The 16,261-nt window shown below is 42.6% G+C and overlaps 1 protein-coding gene across 1 annotated transcript in view; it reads right to left on the bottom strand.

Moving 5' to 3' along the window:
* Positions 1-15,981, bottom strand: part of LOC139309439 (SRSF protein kinase 3-like) — a 32,375-nt gene extending 16,394 nt beyond the window's left edge. Inside the window, exons 1-4 of the mRNA XM_070933506.1 lie at positions 15,653-15,981; positions 10,919-11,009; positions 6,633-6,741; positions 1,436-1,523 (exon numbers count right to left, since the gene is read on the bottom strand). Of these exons, the coding sequence (XP_070789607.1) occupies positions 1,436-1,523; positions 6,633-6,741; positions 10,919-10,949 (228 nt within the window). The 5' untranslated portion in view covers positions 10,950-11,009; positions 15,653-15,981. The remainder of the gene's footprint in view (positions 1-1,435; positions 1,524-6,632; positions 6,742-10,918; positions 11,010-15,652) is intronic.
* Between the last annotated feature and the right edge of the window lie 280 nt (positions 15,982-16,261).

The following is a 16,261-nucleotide window of genomic DNA, read 5'->3' as shown; positions in this document are numbered from 1 at the left end:
CCTAGGGCCTCAAGATCAAGAGGGGCCTACATTCAAATTGTTAGCAAAATTAAAATTACACTTTCACTATAGGGGGAAGGGCCTCATAAGTGGAATAGCCTAGGGCCTCTTTTCATCTAAATCCGGCCCTGATTGAGGGTTAAGAAAGAATTCTGGAAACGTAAAAACAGCTTTGCAGGGAAAGTAAGTACCAGAGAAGTGGTGGCTTTTACTTTTCTGGATGTGTTCCAGCAGAGGCTAGGTAGCCATCTGTTAGGGATGTTTTAATTTAAATTCCTTCACTGAACAAAAGTTTGGACCGAATGACTCCTGCCAGCCATATAATTGTACAGAATTTATGCAAATCGCTCATTTTTTGAGACTTGTCTTGAACTGTCCTCAGTCTGCAATTTAGGGATAATTGGAATCTAGATTTATATACACGAGCAGGCACTGGAACAATTGTTCTTTATGGAGCATAGAAAAAATGGGCCCGTCCATTGCACGGCGAGCTACTGCTTAGACACACTAACTGAAGTTGCTGTAGACTAGAAACCTGGTTGGCCTCAGATGTTCTATCGGTCTCCACTGGAGAAGAATAAGTGCCTGTCTCGACAAGCCTTGTGAATCAAGGCGGGATGAACTAGCAGGAACATCTGGATAGACATCTTCCACTTTTTGCTGTTCAACAACCTTCCTGATGACATCACCCTGTGCTCCTCCTCTCCTGCTTAAGGGAGATGAGTGAAATGTGGACCAGATGGTGGGGTGCTTGAACATGCAAAAGGTCAGGAGGAGATTCTGCTGGCCAGATGGACCACCCTGATGGGCCAAACTAGACTTCGTGGGCCAGAGGTTTCCCCCATTCCTTTATAACAGTGTTTCTCAACCTTGGCAGCTTGAAGAGGGGTGGGCTTCACTTACCAGAATTCCCCAGCCAGCCCATGCTGGCTGGGGAATTCTGGGAGTTGAAGTCCACCCTTCTTCAAGCTGCCAAGGTTGAGAAACACGGCTTTATAGATTCTCGAGATTGGAATTCAGATTGGCCTTATCCTGATTCATCTGAAGAACGGTTGCAGGAATTGATTACGGCCAGTCTAGTGAGAAGAAGGACTGGGGGGGACATGATAACAGTGTCCCAATATTTGAGGCGCTGCCACAATGAAGAGGGGTCAACTTATTTTCCAAAGCACCAGAAGGCAAGACAAGCAACAATGGATGGAAACTAATCAAGGAGAGAACCAACCTGGGAATTTCCTAACAGTAAGAACCATTAACCAGTGGATCGACATGTCTTCAGAAGTTGTGGTTGCTCCATCACTGGAGGCTTTTGAGAAGAGATTGGACAACCATCTGTCTGGAATGAAAAACTGCCTCCTGCATGAGCAGGGGGTTGGACTAGAAGACCTCCAAGGTCCCTTCCAACTCTATAATCTGGTTATTCATTGATACTTACATAGCGAAGGAGCATGACTTCATCCAGGGCTGCCTCAGCAAAATTCTCCCCTCCTTTGGGAACCTTCACAGCCACACACCTCTTTTTCCTGAAATAAAATTCATTGCTTAAAACGAGTGCAGAATAAAAGGTCTTTTTTCTTGGCTTTGCGTTGCCTTGAATTCCATTGGCCGCTGTTTCGGACATTGGCTTACCTTATCCCATCTGGCTATGGAAATCCATTGATGAAGCCTGCTTTCAAAGGGCAACTTTTAAAAGTAAAATGGGATGTGATGGTTTCCTTGAAAGAACTGAATATTGAAGTGGATAGGTCAGTGTTGGCAAACCTTTACATCACTCAGTGCCAAAACGGAAGCCCGCATACACGCGGGGGAGCACCGGAAACCAGAAGAACAGTTTCCCGGCGCACATGTGCACCTGGGAAGCTGAGCTTCTGGTTTCTGGCGTGCGCATCAGAGGTGGGTTTCCGCGGGTTCTGACCAGTTCTGGAGAACCGGTAGCGAAAATTTTGAGTAGTTTGGAGAACCGGTAGTAAAAATTCTGACTGGCCCCGCCCCTATCTATTCTCTGCCTCCCAAGTCTCAGATGATTGGGAGGAAATGGGGATTTTGCAGTATCCTTCCCTGGATTGGAGAGGGAATGGAGATTTTACAGTATCCTTCCCATGCCATGCCCAACAAGCCACACCCACAGAACTGGTAGTAAACATTTTTGAAACCCACCACTGGTGCGCATGCGCACCGGTTACCTGCTCTTCCGGTTTATGGCGTGCATGCATGCGTGAAGAGCAGCTGGCCAGCGCGCATGTACATGCCAGAACCCAGAAGAGCAACGGGCGACGGCTGGCGTGCCGGGAGAGATGGCTCTGTGTGCCACTTCTGGCACGAGTGCCATAAATTCGCCATCACTGGGATAGGTGTAGCTGGTAAGGTACAATACAAGGAGGATAGATATCTCCTAGCCAAACACAGAGTAGGAAATAGATGTGTGGGAGGGGAATATGTGCTAGGCAGGTGTCAGATGCAAATAACCGGGAACATTAATTGAATTCAATATACAGAAGAGTTTATTATTGCTACCTATAACACAAAAATCTGGTCTAGTGCTAAACTGGCACTAGATTAGAGTCAATGGAATTCATGGAGGGCTGGACTGGGGATGATTCCAAACTGATGACATGTTTAACTCTGCCCTTCCAGCTAGGCCTGCTCTTTTGTTACAGCAAGATAGACATCTCATCATGGAAAGGAGGGATCTATTAAGGATGCCTCTGTTGCAAAAAGGGAAAATCTCTCAGGTCTGTACTTCCTCTGCTCCCAAGATTTCAGCACCCAACAGCACTAATATCTGGTTCCCTAAACCTCCCCCAGGGCTGAATCCAGAGAAAAATGCCAGACCATCAATGACCCTCTAATTTTAAAGGACTGAGCTGTTCTAGGGAAGCAAAGCTTAGAATTCCATTTTCCCTTGTAGCCTGATATGAACTTATTCCCTTCACCCAGGTAGACCAGCCATGAAACTCAGAGAGTTCATTCTATTTTATTATAAGGCTACATTAATAGAATCTTGCACATCTGAAAGAACAAATCTTCTGCTTGAGAACCTGGGCTGGGGGTATCCTTCTGAGTTTCTTTCTTCACCCATTATGCAGTGGTGAAATGTAAAATTTGTTACTACCGGTTCTGTGGGTGTGGCTTGGTGGGGGGCGTAATGTGACTGGGTGGGCGTGGCCAACTTTTTTTTTTTTACTCTTAAAAGCATTTTTTCTACAATCTCTTCGGCTGAAGAGGTTGTAAAAAAAATGCTTTTAGGAGCCTCTGACGATCCCAGCTGAGTTGCTTGATCGTCAGAGGCTTTTGTTTTCTTTTAAAAGCATTTTTTTGGGCTGAAGAAAAAATGTTTTTTAAAAAAAGCCTCTGATGATCGCGCGGCTCAGCTGGGCATGGAGGGGGGCAGGGATTTTTGTTACTGGTTCTCTGAACCACCCGCCGCCATCGCTACTGGATCGGGCGATCCGGTCCAAACCGGAAGCATTTCACCCCTGCCATTATGCAGCTGTGGGCTATGCTGTCTCTTACCTGACTGCGCCCCTTCCCCTTTTGTTTTCCAAGGTCATTCCCGCACACTATTACATCTAAGTCACTCTTCCAGCCAGTTTAAGAAAGGCATTGCTGATCTCTTCAGCCTTTCCTCTAGTTCCCAGGTTCCAATACTGGCTTTTTTCAAATGAAGAGCATAAAGCACTTTCAACCAATGTCTCTGTGCGATTATTCCATCTTTTCCTACTCGGTGGATTGTTTTGAGATGAAGGCAAAAAAGGATGGTAGAAGAATTAGAAAGACATCTATTACTGTGATGGAATGTAGGAAGGAGTGGCTGCATTTCAGAGGGCAAAAAGGCAGCAAAGCTTAGACAGTTTGGTCAGGAGAAAGAGAATTAAGAAGGTTCCTCCCTAGGAATTCTCAAAATAGTATGTATAGTGATGCAAATAGTTGCTTTAGTTGGGCAAGATTTCTGTCTGTAGGTGAGGAACAACAAAGGAAACTGCTCTGAAGTAATTCTATGTGTCTTCCTTGGTTCTTGGGCCTGTCAGTTACTGACAGAAAACCAAGACTGCCTGGACAATCCGTGCAGTTACTAAGTGAGACAGAACGATTGCATAATGAAAAGGTCTATCTGGAAGCATCTTTGATGTGTGCTTCTCATGAATTATTTGTCTACTGACTTCCAGGAAAGCCATGGTGAATTGAAAACGACTCTGCTGAGAGCAGAGCTTATGACCACGGTGGAACAAGGATCCAGCAAATGGACCGGTTTCTCAGAATTCCTCCCCAGAGAAGGAGCATATTGGAGATAGCTCACAACATCGCTCCAGATATTAGCTCCTCAGAGACCCTATGAGTTTACAGCTCTAGGAGCTGAATTAGTGCCATTTTTACCCAAACCAGGGGTGAAATCCAGCATGTTCTGACTTGTTCTGGAGAACCGGTAGCGGAAATTTTGAGCAATTCGGATAACCAGCAAATAACACCTGGCTGGCCTCAGAGTGGGGCGGGAATGTAGATTTAGCAATATCCCCCAGGAGTAGGGAGGGTATGGGGATTTTACAGTATCCTTCCCCTGGAGTGGGTTGGGAATGGAAATTTTGCAGTATCCTTCCCCTGCCATGCCCACCAAGCCATGGCCACCAAGCCATGCCATGCCCACCAAGCCACGCCCACAGAACCGGTAGTAAAAAAAATTGGATTTCACCACTGACCCAAACCCTTTCAAAAGACTCTGGGTTTACCTATTTCTTTCTTAATAACTTCTGAGAATGGCTTGTTAACAGGTGAGGATATATATATGGTTGATATATATATGTTTAAATGAATGAATGAATGGTTTTCAGAAAAGCGTGTTTCCTCACACCAAATGAGTTTCCTTCAATCTTTGGCAAAAGAAGTTTTATGCAAGTTTAAGGACTTAAAAAAATCTTAATTTGGTATAAACAGCAAAAGGATGATTAGAATGTTCATTTTGGAAAGTTTAAAACAGATTAAGGGGGCAGATTGTTTTGAAATAAGAGTTTAAAATTAATGACAAGAATTCTTTCCTGTGGGAAAATTCTGTTGATTAAAAAAAATATATAAGATTGGATTTTGAAGGTTGGACGTTAGAGAGAACCAAAAAGAAGCAAAGATTATAAATAAAGGAGAAAAGATCCATTAATACTGAATGGAGCAATGTAAGGATATTTGGGAACAACACAGTCAGAAATTATTCTTAAAATTGTCTGCTATCATAAAACTTGATTCAAAAGGGATTATAGAAGAGGAACTGGTTTTACTGGATAAAACAGAGACTGAGGCTGATTCCAATGTGGATTTTAAAATGACAGGTTATTATAATGATATGGAAAATGATATGTCACACTGGATTTACAAATAAAACTAGCTGATGACTTAATAATTAAAAGAGATATGCAAATAACAAATCACAAAAAAATGGCTCGGATAACTATTTTGGATTTACAAACAAGAAGTGTTAAAGTTTTGAAGGACAATGAAAAGAAATCAAGTTCCGGGACACTATTTAAAGAGATTAGAGATGAAGATTATTAAAAGCCAACGAAAAAATACAAAGTTAATTTATTTGATTGAGATTAAAATATATATATTGTTGTTTCTGGTAACTCTTAATGGATTTTTTGCTGACAAATTACAATAGTTTAAAGATTTGTTTATAGACACAAGCTGAGATACAGGAAGAAGAGATTCTATTTTCAGTAGTATCAGAGAAAGTGCTAAATTCCTGAAATTGTTTTTACTTGTCAAGATGAAGGGGAATTCGTTTATATCTATCTTCTTTTTTCTTTTCTATGTATATTTTTTCTTTCTTTTAAATATTTTCCTTGCACTTTTTCCCTTTTACTCTTTTACATTTTTCTTAGTTCTAAACTAATTTTTAAAAAATGAATGATTTGTCAGCCAACCTGAGTACTTCTCAGTGAACCATGGTGGCATAGAACCATGGTGCGGCAGTGGTTAGAACAAAGTATTGCAGGCTAATTCTGCAGACTGCCAGCAGTTTGATCCTGACCGGCTCAAGGTTGACTCAGCCTTCCATCCTTCCGAGGTTGGTAAAATGAGGACCCAGATTGTGGGAGGCAATATGCTGACTCTGTAAACCGCTTAGAGAGGGGGGTGTACACAGGGCCGTCTTAACAGCATTATGGGCCCCCGGGCAAAGCAGTGTACTGGGGCCCCTATGACAACTACTCACAGGAAGAAAAATGTAAATGGTTGATAAAATTAAACATATATTTGCATGTTAGTATTAATAAAAAATGCAGTAAAATGTAATAAATATGTTGCTGTATTTATATGATACAAGGTGCATTGAAGGGTTAACGTACACAGATTAGTATGGGGCTCCTATGTTCATGGGGCCCACAGGCAATTGGCCATCAGGCCCATGCGTTAAGACAGTCCTGGGTTACATCTCTGTCCCTTCTCTGTAAGGTTTACTGGCACCACCACTTCAGGGTTTTGAATGCCAATCTTCTCTTACACCCACACTGGAATTAAAACATTTTTCCATGCCAAAAATATGATTCCATCTAGCTATAACCCTCCTTCAACAGCAGAATGCACACTTATGATTTCCTACGGATTATCAAAAAGTTAATTAAGATCTGGTCATTTTGTTTACTCACCCAGCATCTTGGCAAAGCCAGACTGTTGAAAAGTACCCATAGCCCAGATTTTGGACCACGTGGTATCTTCCATTGAATGTCTCTCCTTTCTTCACCGGATAGTAGCCGTCTGCAAAAAGGCGGAGGTTGGAATCACTACGTTACTACAGGTAGTTTTCGACTTGCAACCATCCATTTAGTGAACCTTCAAAGTTACAGGATGGAAAAATGTGACTTACATCCAATGTAGCATCCCTGCTGTCACCTGATCAAAATTTAATTGCTTGGCATCTGGAGTGTATTTACAATGGTTATACAGCATCCTGGGGTCATGCTAAGCAAAGTCAATCGGAAAAGCCGGATTTGTTTAAAGGCAGCATCATTCATTTAACAACTGCATGACTCACTTAACAACTGCCTAGCTTAACAATGGAAACTCAACTCAATTCTGGTTGTAAGTGAAGGAACATTTGTAAGAGACATCCAAAGTCTGGTGGCTTAGTTTTACAATGATGTATACTTCAGAATATAACAGGAAGCCCCTTCTGCAATGAGATTAATCTGAAGATAATTTAAGAAGATTCTCAAATGCGCAGTGAACTTGCTAATTATGTTTACCTTGTCTCTCTAACACCCATCTCCTCCCACTTATGACTGTAACCTTGTTGCTGGTATCCTTAAGATTTATATTGACTGTTTCCCTATGACTATCATTAAGTGTTGTACCTTATGATTCTTGACGACTGTATCTTTTCTTTTATGTACAACGAGACAAATTCTTTGTATGTCCAATCACACTTGGCCAATAAAGAACTCTATTCTATTCTATTCTATTCTATTCTATTCTATTCTATTCTATTCTATTCTATTCTATTCTATTCTATGGCTGTGTGTGTGTATGGCACACTGAATGGCAAAGGCATTTTTGCCTATGTGGGGAATCTGCTGTTGAATCTTTAAGCCATGTATTTTTGTGTGTGTGATGATTATAGGTATGTGAGGTCTAGGAATATTGTATCATATTTTTGCCTAGTACATGTTCCCTGTGGTTGTTTTATGGTTCAATGCAAGCTAGAGCTTTGGCTTGATTAAGTCATTCTCGTGTAATCATGGACAAATGTGTTGTGTTATCACAGATTATAGAAATTGCCTTAATAATTTCTCTTATATGTCTGCGAAGGGGGGGGGGAAGAGAGGGAAGAAAAGTTGCACTGGAGATGGTTTATTTAGTCAAGGTTTATTGAATTAGCCATAACTACAACCACACAACATCAAGCTGTTTGGTGGTTTGCGAACTCACATTAATGTGGCTCAGATAGTATATTGAATCCAAATCAAATCAGCCACAGGGTGAAGCTTCTGTGTAGGGGAGCAATAATAAACCCCAGTGGGGAGATACCAACTATAGTAGGCATTCCCCAGCCTTATCCTGTTGCTATTTTGCTGGATGAGACTCTCAGCAAGCGTTCGTGTAGAAGGCTTTGTCTAACACCCCCCCCCACAACCAACATCTGTAATACAGGTAGTCCTCGACTTACAACAGTTCATTTAGTGACCGTTCAAAGTTATAACGGCACTGAAAAAAAAGTGACTTACGGCCATTTTTCACACTTACAACCATTGCAACATTCCCAAGGTCATGTGATTTACATTCAGATGTTTGACAACTGACTCACATTTATGACGGTTGCAGTGTCCCAGGGTCATGCCGGATCCCCTTTTGCGACCTTCTGACAAGCAAAGTCAACGGCGGAAGTCAGAGTCACCTAACCACCACCGTGTTACTGATTTAAAAACTTCAGTGATTCACCTAACAAACGTGGCAAGAAAAGTCATAAAAATGGGACAAAACTCCCTTAACAATTTCTTCACTTAGCAACATAAATCTTGGGCTCAATTGTGGTTGTAAGTTGAGGACTACCTGTACATTAAACACTTTTATACCACTTTTAAAATGTTGAAATCATCATCGTCATCACCATCACCAGCCGTATATAGGTAGCCCTCGGTTTACAACCACAACTGAACCCAAAATTCCCATTGTTGAGCAAGGCAGTTGTTAGATGAGTTTTGCCCCATTTTATGACCTTTTTTGCCTTTTGACTTTTAAGCGAATTGCTGCAGTTGTTAAGTGAATTATACAGTGATGAACACATCTGGCTTCCCCCATTGACTTGGCTTGTCAGGAGCCAGCTGGGAAGGTTACAGATCACATGACCCTTGGATAGCGCATCTGTCATAAATACACGCTACTTGTTAAGTATCTGAATTGTGATCACTTGACTGCAGGAATGCTTCAACGGTAGTAAGTGAGAACACTGATCATAATTCACTTTTTTCAATGCTGTAACTTCGAAAAGTCACTAATCGAATGGTCATAAATTCAGGACTCCTCATAGTCCACCTCGTCTGAGCCCCTTTGCCCATCTGGCTACCAAATAGAAATCTACCTTTGACCACAAACCTACTAGTTAACTTGGGATAGAGCTAGTTTGATGTAGTAGTTAAAGCACCGGGCAAGAAATCAGGACACTGTGAATTCCAGTCCAACTTTAGGTGCAAAATGACCTTAAGCTAGTCATGTTTCTCAGCCCTAGGAAGGAAGGAAGGGCAAACCACTTCCCCAAAACCTTGTCAAGAAAACTGCAGGGACTAGTCCAAGCAGTCGCCAGGAGTCAAAAACTTTGTCTATCTCTCTATCTCTATCTCTATCTCTATCTCTATCTCTATCTCTATCTCTATCTCTATCTCTATCTCTATCTCTATCTCTATCTCTATCTCTATCTCTATCTCTATCTCTATCTCTATCTCTATCATCTCTATCTCTATCTCTATCATATCTCTCTCTCTCTCTCTCTCTCTATCATCTCTCTATCTCTCTATCTATCTCTATCTCTATCCTTATCATCTATCTCTATCTCTATCATCTCTCTATCTCTATCTCTATCTCTATCCCTATCATCTCTATATCTCTATCTCTATCATCTCTCTATCTCTATCTCTATCCTCTCTCTATCTCTATCTATCTCTATCTCTATCTCTATCCCTATCGTCTCTATATCACTATCTCTATCATCTCTCTATCTCTATCTCTATCTCTATCTATCTCTATCTCTATCTCTATCTATCTCTATCTCTATCCCTATCATCTCTATATCACTATCTCTATCATCTCTCTATCTCTATCTCTATCTCAATCCCTATCATCTCTCTCTCTCTATCATCTCTATATCTCTATCTCTATCTCTATCTCTATCTCTATCATCTTTCTATCTCTATCTCTATCCCTATTCCTATCATCTCTATATCTCTATCTCTATCTCTATCTCTATCTCTATCTCTATCTCTATCTCTATCTCTATCTCTATCATCTTTCTATCTCTATCTCTATCCCTATTCCTATCATCTCTATATCTCTATCTCTATCATCTCTCTATCTCTATCTCTATCTCAATCCCTATCATCTCTCTCTCTCTATCATCTCTATATCTCTATCTCTATCTCTATCTCTATCTCTATCTCTATCTCTATCTCTATCATCTTTCTATCTCTATCTCTATCCCTATTCCTATCATCTCTATATCTCTATCTCTGTGTGTGTGTGTGTGTGTGTGTGTGTGTCTGTGTCTTTCTCTCTTTCTCTCCTTACCTACCTACCTACCCACCTACTTTTGAGATAGTCAACTGGCCTGGTCAGACATCGTACTTAGAAATAATGTGATTTTGATTATGGCGGCAGGATGGCTCAGCAGTTAAGACGCTGGGCTTGTCAGCTAGAAAGTCGACAGCCCGAGCGCTGTGCGATAGTGCAAGTTCCCATCACTTGGCCCAGCTCCCATCCATCTAGTTGTTTGAAAGCAGGCAAATGCGAGGAGATAAATAGGTACTATTTTGGTGGGAGGATAACAGCGCTTGGAGGCAAAATGCTGGTAACATGACTGTGGAAACATCTTTGGACAGCACTGGCTCACAACCTTGAAATGGAGATGAGCACCGCCCCCCCCCCCCCATAGTCAACAATGACTAGCGGCATAAAATCCGCAGAGACTCCTTTCCTTCCTAATGTAGCCACAGCCCTGTCATCTACCTCAAGGCAGTGGTGGTATTCAGCCAGTTCTTTCTGGGTCGGGCGAACCGGTAGCGGCGGCTGTGAGAGGCTCCGCCCCCCCGCCCAGATGTCATCACATCCTGTTTTTGACAGGAAGGCTCTGCGCATGCTCACATTTGCAAACCAGTAGCGAAGGTATACCACTCCTGCCTCAACGGTTGGTTAATCCAAGGCTAAGCAGAACTTGCTTGCAACTCACCTTCACCAGAGGTCAAGGAGGGTTCCTCCATGGCAACGCCCTTCAAAGGGGAAGCGTTCCTGGGTCTGTTTAGGCTGAGGAGGTTTTACATCTAAGAGCAGAAAGAGTTCAACCCAGTCAGTTGTAGGTTGACACTTACCAGGAGCAAGAAAAGACACGCACACATAGACACACACACACCTGCAACTCCCAACCTCTTATAAAGGATAGCTACACATTTAAGTGAATAGATGAAAGTAGGGGTGGGCTGCTGGGGATTTGCAGGGATTTGGGAGAACCTCTAGCTAAAATTCTGTGCAGTTTGGAGAACACCCAAATCCCACTCCTGGCTGGCCCTGCCACCCCTCCCCTCCCAGAAGTCCCCACACGGCCCGTTTTGGATGCAGGTAAGTGCAGGGTGTGTATGGAGGCTCGGGGAGGGCAAAAAATGGGCCTACCGGAAGTTCAGGAAGAACTCCAGAGGACCTCCAGAACCTGAGGAGGCCGTTTTCGCCCTCCCGGAGGCTCAAAGAAAGCCTTCGGAGCCCGGGGAGAGCAAAAACGCCCCCCCCTGCCGTGGTGCAAGGGGCCGACTAGACCACGCCCACCATGGCCACGTCCAACCAGCAACCGGGCAGAGAACCCCTTGCTAAAAATTTTTAAGTCCACCCCTGGATGAAGGGTGATTACCAGGAGTGATCAGTCTAGATTTCATGGCTATGCACAACTTCTGAGCGTCTTTTATTGCCGCGTCCCTGGGCCTTTTGTCCAAACATAATGACATAAAAGAGGAAAGTTAGGGTTTTCTGCCACGTTGAGGAGAGAAATACTTGAAATCTGTGGTGCAAATCCTAAAATAACTTTAATTCCATCCCAGAAGATACAATGGCACACTATTTCCAATGGCCATATTGCAGTGGTGAAATCCAAATTTTTTTATTACCAGTTCTGTGGGCGTGGCTTGGTGGGCGTGGTGTGGCTTGGTGGGTGTGGCAGGGGAAGGATACTGCAAAATCCCCATTCCCTCCCCACTCCTGGGGGAAGGATATTGCAAAATCTCCATTCCCACCCCACTGGGGCCAGCCAGAGGTGGTATTTGCCAGTTCTCCAAACTACTGGTTCTCCGAACTACTCAAAATATCCGCTATTGGTTCTTCAGAACCTGCTGGATTTCACCCCTGCCATATTGTCAAGGAAGTCCATAGGAGTCAAATTCAAAGTAGACATTAGACTTTTGAACTGGCAATAAAGTGTAGTGGTTAAGGGGCTGGACTGATACCAGAAAGTTCCCCCATTCAAGTCCATCCTCAGCATTGGAAGCCTACCAGGTGCCTTGGGTCCTGTCCCGCTGCCTTGTAGGATGGCTGCAGGTTCTCCTGCCTAAGAGTCACTTCAAGGTAAGCCTGTTGGGTTTTTCTGTTCCCAGGTTCATTTCCCCATCAGGAATAAAATTGTCAGGGCAAAGGGCAACTAGGCAAACCAGCTTACATTACAACTCATTTCCACCTCAAGGATGAGTGAGCCACAAGAAGTTGGACTCAATAGTCTGAATGAGTTCTATGGTATGGTTCTATTATCTTAATATTGTAGTATCTGTGACACTCTAGATGCTCGTAGATTGATAGAAGTGGATGAGAGCTTCCTACAGTTTCAATCAATCAATCAATCAGAATAGAGATGGAAGAGACCTTGGAGATATTCTAATCCAACCCTCTACTCAAGCAGGAGACCCTATACCATTTGAGACAAGTGGCTGTCCAGTCTCTTCTTAAAAACTTCCAGTGAGGAAGCACCCACAACTTCTGAAGGGAAGCTGTTCCACTGGTTAATTGTTCTCGCTGCTAAGAAGTTTCTCCTTAATTCCAGGTTGCTTCTCTGCTGGATTACTTTCCATCCATTATTTCTTGTCTTGCCTTCTGGGGCTTTGGAAAATAAGTTGACTCCTTCTTCTTTGTGGCAGCCCCTCAAATACTGGAATGCTGTTATCAGCATTCCAGCGAGCTGCACTGGCTCCTGTTGGTCTTCCGGGTGCGCTTCAAGGTATTGGTGACCACCTTTAAAGTGCTCCATGGCTCAGGGCCGGGGTATCTACGAGACCGCCTTCTGCCACCAATAGCCTCCCACCGGCCAGTACGCTCGCACAGAATGGGCCTCCTCAGGGTGCTGTCCGCCAGACAGTGTCGGCTGGCGACCCCCAGGGGGAGAGCCTTCTCTCTGGCGGCGCCCGCCCTCTGGAACAACCTCCCCCCAGAGATACGTATAATATCAGACGTCCGGATTTTTCGTTGGGCCCTGAAAACTTATTTATTTCAACTAGCCGGGCTGGCTTGATCCCACAGTTTTTGGGTTAAATTTTAATTGATTTTAAATTGGGTTTGTTTTAAATTGCGGCCAAAAATATTTAATTATTTTAAACTGTTTTTAGATTTTGTATGTTTTGTTTTTATTTTGGCTGTTCACCGCCCTGAGTCCTATTGGAGAAGGGCGGTATACAAATTGAAACAAACAAATAAACAAACAAATAAATAAATAAATAAATCATGTCACTCCTAGTCCTTCTTTTCTCTAGACTGGCCAAATCCTCCAACCATTCTTCATATGTTTTTTGTCTTCAGGCCTTTAATCATCTTAATTGCTCTTCTGTGCACTTTCCCCAAAGTCTCAACATCTTTTTTGTAAAGTGGTGACCAAACTGGATGCAGTATTTCGAGTGAAGATCGTCCTCCTTTTATCACAGAATTATGAAATTGAAAAGGGCCATGAGGCCACTGAGACCAACCCTTCCCCACAAATACACACAAATGTACGGACACAATTCAATTTGTAATGCAACACAATGCAATAGGCAATCATGAGTTAAGTTTTTCCACTCTCTTTCTACCATTTCCACACTGGTTTTATCCATCAGCCTATTTCTATCGCTTTGAATTCTGGAACAGGCCTTCTGGGGAGGTCACAGCAGGAGTTATTTCAGGGATTTGCATGCAAATGATAGCGGGCAAGTCTAGCCATCGCTGCTCTGTCCTGCAGGGACCTGGAACAATACCAGGATGAGATATCGGGTTCTTTGGGTTCTCTGGCTGGATTTTCAGAAAGATTAGAGGAGATTGCAAGGAAAGGCTCTTGCATTCCTGTTGGGAAGCTTGGTTAATCTGGTCTTGTGTGAATCAACTTGGACTCCCATTTCCAGAGAAGAACGATGGAACTTCTCAAACACTCTCTGTTTAACCTGTTCTGGTTACCTATTCAGCTCTATCAGCCTTTAATGGAGGGAAAGAAAATCTGGGTTAACACTGGGAAATAATTTTGGCTACAGCTATTTCATCTCTACATGGGATGTGGCGGCTCAGTGGCTAAGACGCTGAGCTTGTCGATCGAAAGGTCGGCAGTTCAGCGGTTCAAATCCTTAGTGCCATGTAATGGGGTGAGCTCCCGTTACTTGTCCCAGCTTCTGCTAACTTAGCAGTTCAAAAGCACATGAAAAATGCAAGTAGAAAAATAGGAACCACCTTTGGTGGGAAGGTAACAGCGTTCCGTGTGCCTTTGGCGTTTAGTCATGCCGGCCACATGACCACGGAGAGTCTTCGGACAGCGCTGGCTCTTCGGCTTTGAAACGGAGATGAGCACACCGCCCCTTAGAGTCGGGAACGACTAGCACATATGTGCAAGGGAAACCTTCACCTTTACCTATTTCATCTCTAAATTATGAGACACGTGGGATAAAACCTCAGTTTAATAGAGCATTGGAGGAGGAGGAGGAGGAGGCTCTGTTACATGATCCAAATGTCCATTAAATAGAAATTTACATTATTTGCATCAATTTATATCATATTTCCATAATTTAGCAATAATATTTGTCAATGGTTTCACTATCAGAATATTGTGGTGCTATGTACGTTTTTATTTCTGTAACCTACTGAAGGTCACAAGATTTTAAACAGGTCACCCATATGTATATATTGTTCTGTATTCAATTAATAAAACCCATTTAAAAAAAAAATCAAGGACTTGTTTTTTAAATTGATTTTTTTACTGCAAATGTGTCATTTGCAGTAGGGAAACAATTAAAAAAACCAAAGTCTTGATTTTTTTTTAAAAAAAGGGTTTATTAATTGAATACAAAACACTTTTGCTTTAATGTGAAATGGAAACAGTATGAATTTAAAACATTGTCTCTTGAATATCAAGTCTTCCATAGCTATTTGATGTATTATAAAAAGTAAAGCCAGACTTTGAGCACTCATTGATCAATATTATTGATTGGTTATTGATCAATTTATTTGATAAACAAACACGATAAATAAATAAATAAATAAATAAATAAATAAATAAATAAATAAATAAATAAATAAATAAATAAATAAATAAATAAATAAATATAGATTAAGAACATTTGAGTGCCCACAATTCATTCTAACCCTGGTTACTCCTCCCAATGTTTGCCATTAACAAACACACTAGATGGTGAGTGGACTTCCCAATAAAGAGCATATGGTGGGCTGCCATTTATCTGACAAGATGGCTGACTTTTTCCCCCTATATATGCTAAAGAAATCCATGTAATTAGGTAGCAAAATCAAGAGGTTTGACACCTAAAGAAACGGGGCATTCATCCAGGCTAGTTAAAAATCTAGCCAATTTCAGGAGCTTCTGAAGTTCTCAATGATCCATTTTTGTCTTCCTAAAACTGGAAATAGGTCCTGGAGCTGGACCAGATTATCTTTCACTAAAATCCAGCAAATGCATGAAACTTACGTCTTCTGCAGTGTCAGGATGGTAGCCCAGCTCATTCCCCGGATGCACCCTTTAAGCAGATTGTGGGGGACACCACTTCCTGATCTGCCAGGCTTTGGAGCTTTGGGGAGTATCATCCAAGAAGCTTTTGCCCGCTTCTCTTTTTAGTCTCTGGAAAGAGGCTCATCTGGAAAGAGAGAGGGTGGGAGGGAGGGTCATCCCAAATCCCCTGGCATAGCTGTGTCAAGGAGAGAGAGTTTGGATTGGACTGCGCTCAAGTCTCCAATACAACTCAGGGCCAGGACAGCTGGGAAGTTCTTGCTTTACCATTCCTTCTCGTCGCTCCACACCTGTTGCCACGGCTTCCTTCTTTGCTCTCTAATATTTTCCTGGCTCTGTTGCTGCTTTGCTGCCAAAGCAAAATCTGGAATCTCCCGAGTGGGTATTTATAGATCAGCATTTACAGATAGCCAGGGGAGAAATGCAAACTTTTACACTGTACAGTTGGCTGACTCTCACCCTCGAGCTATTTTTTCCTGTATGTCCATGAGAGGAGAAAGGCATACTGGGCCCATATGCAGAGATCTTGCTGCAGCCCATAGGCCTACTACATACCCATCCTTCTCTGGG

This window comes from Pituophis catenifer, unplaced genomic scaffold (assembly GCF_029215685.1).
Source record: "Pituophis catenifer annectens isolate HBS135680 unplaced genomic scaffold, rPitCat1.0.hap2 SCAF_2, whole genome shotgun sequence".
NCBI lineage: Eukaryota > Metazoa > Chordata > Lepidosauria > Squamata > Colubridae > Pituophis > Pituophis catenifer.
Note: the sequence above shows the minus strand (reverse complement) of the source record. Positions and strands in the feature narration are given on the sequence as shown.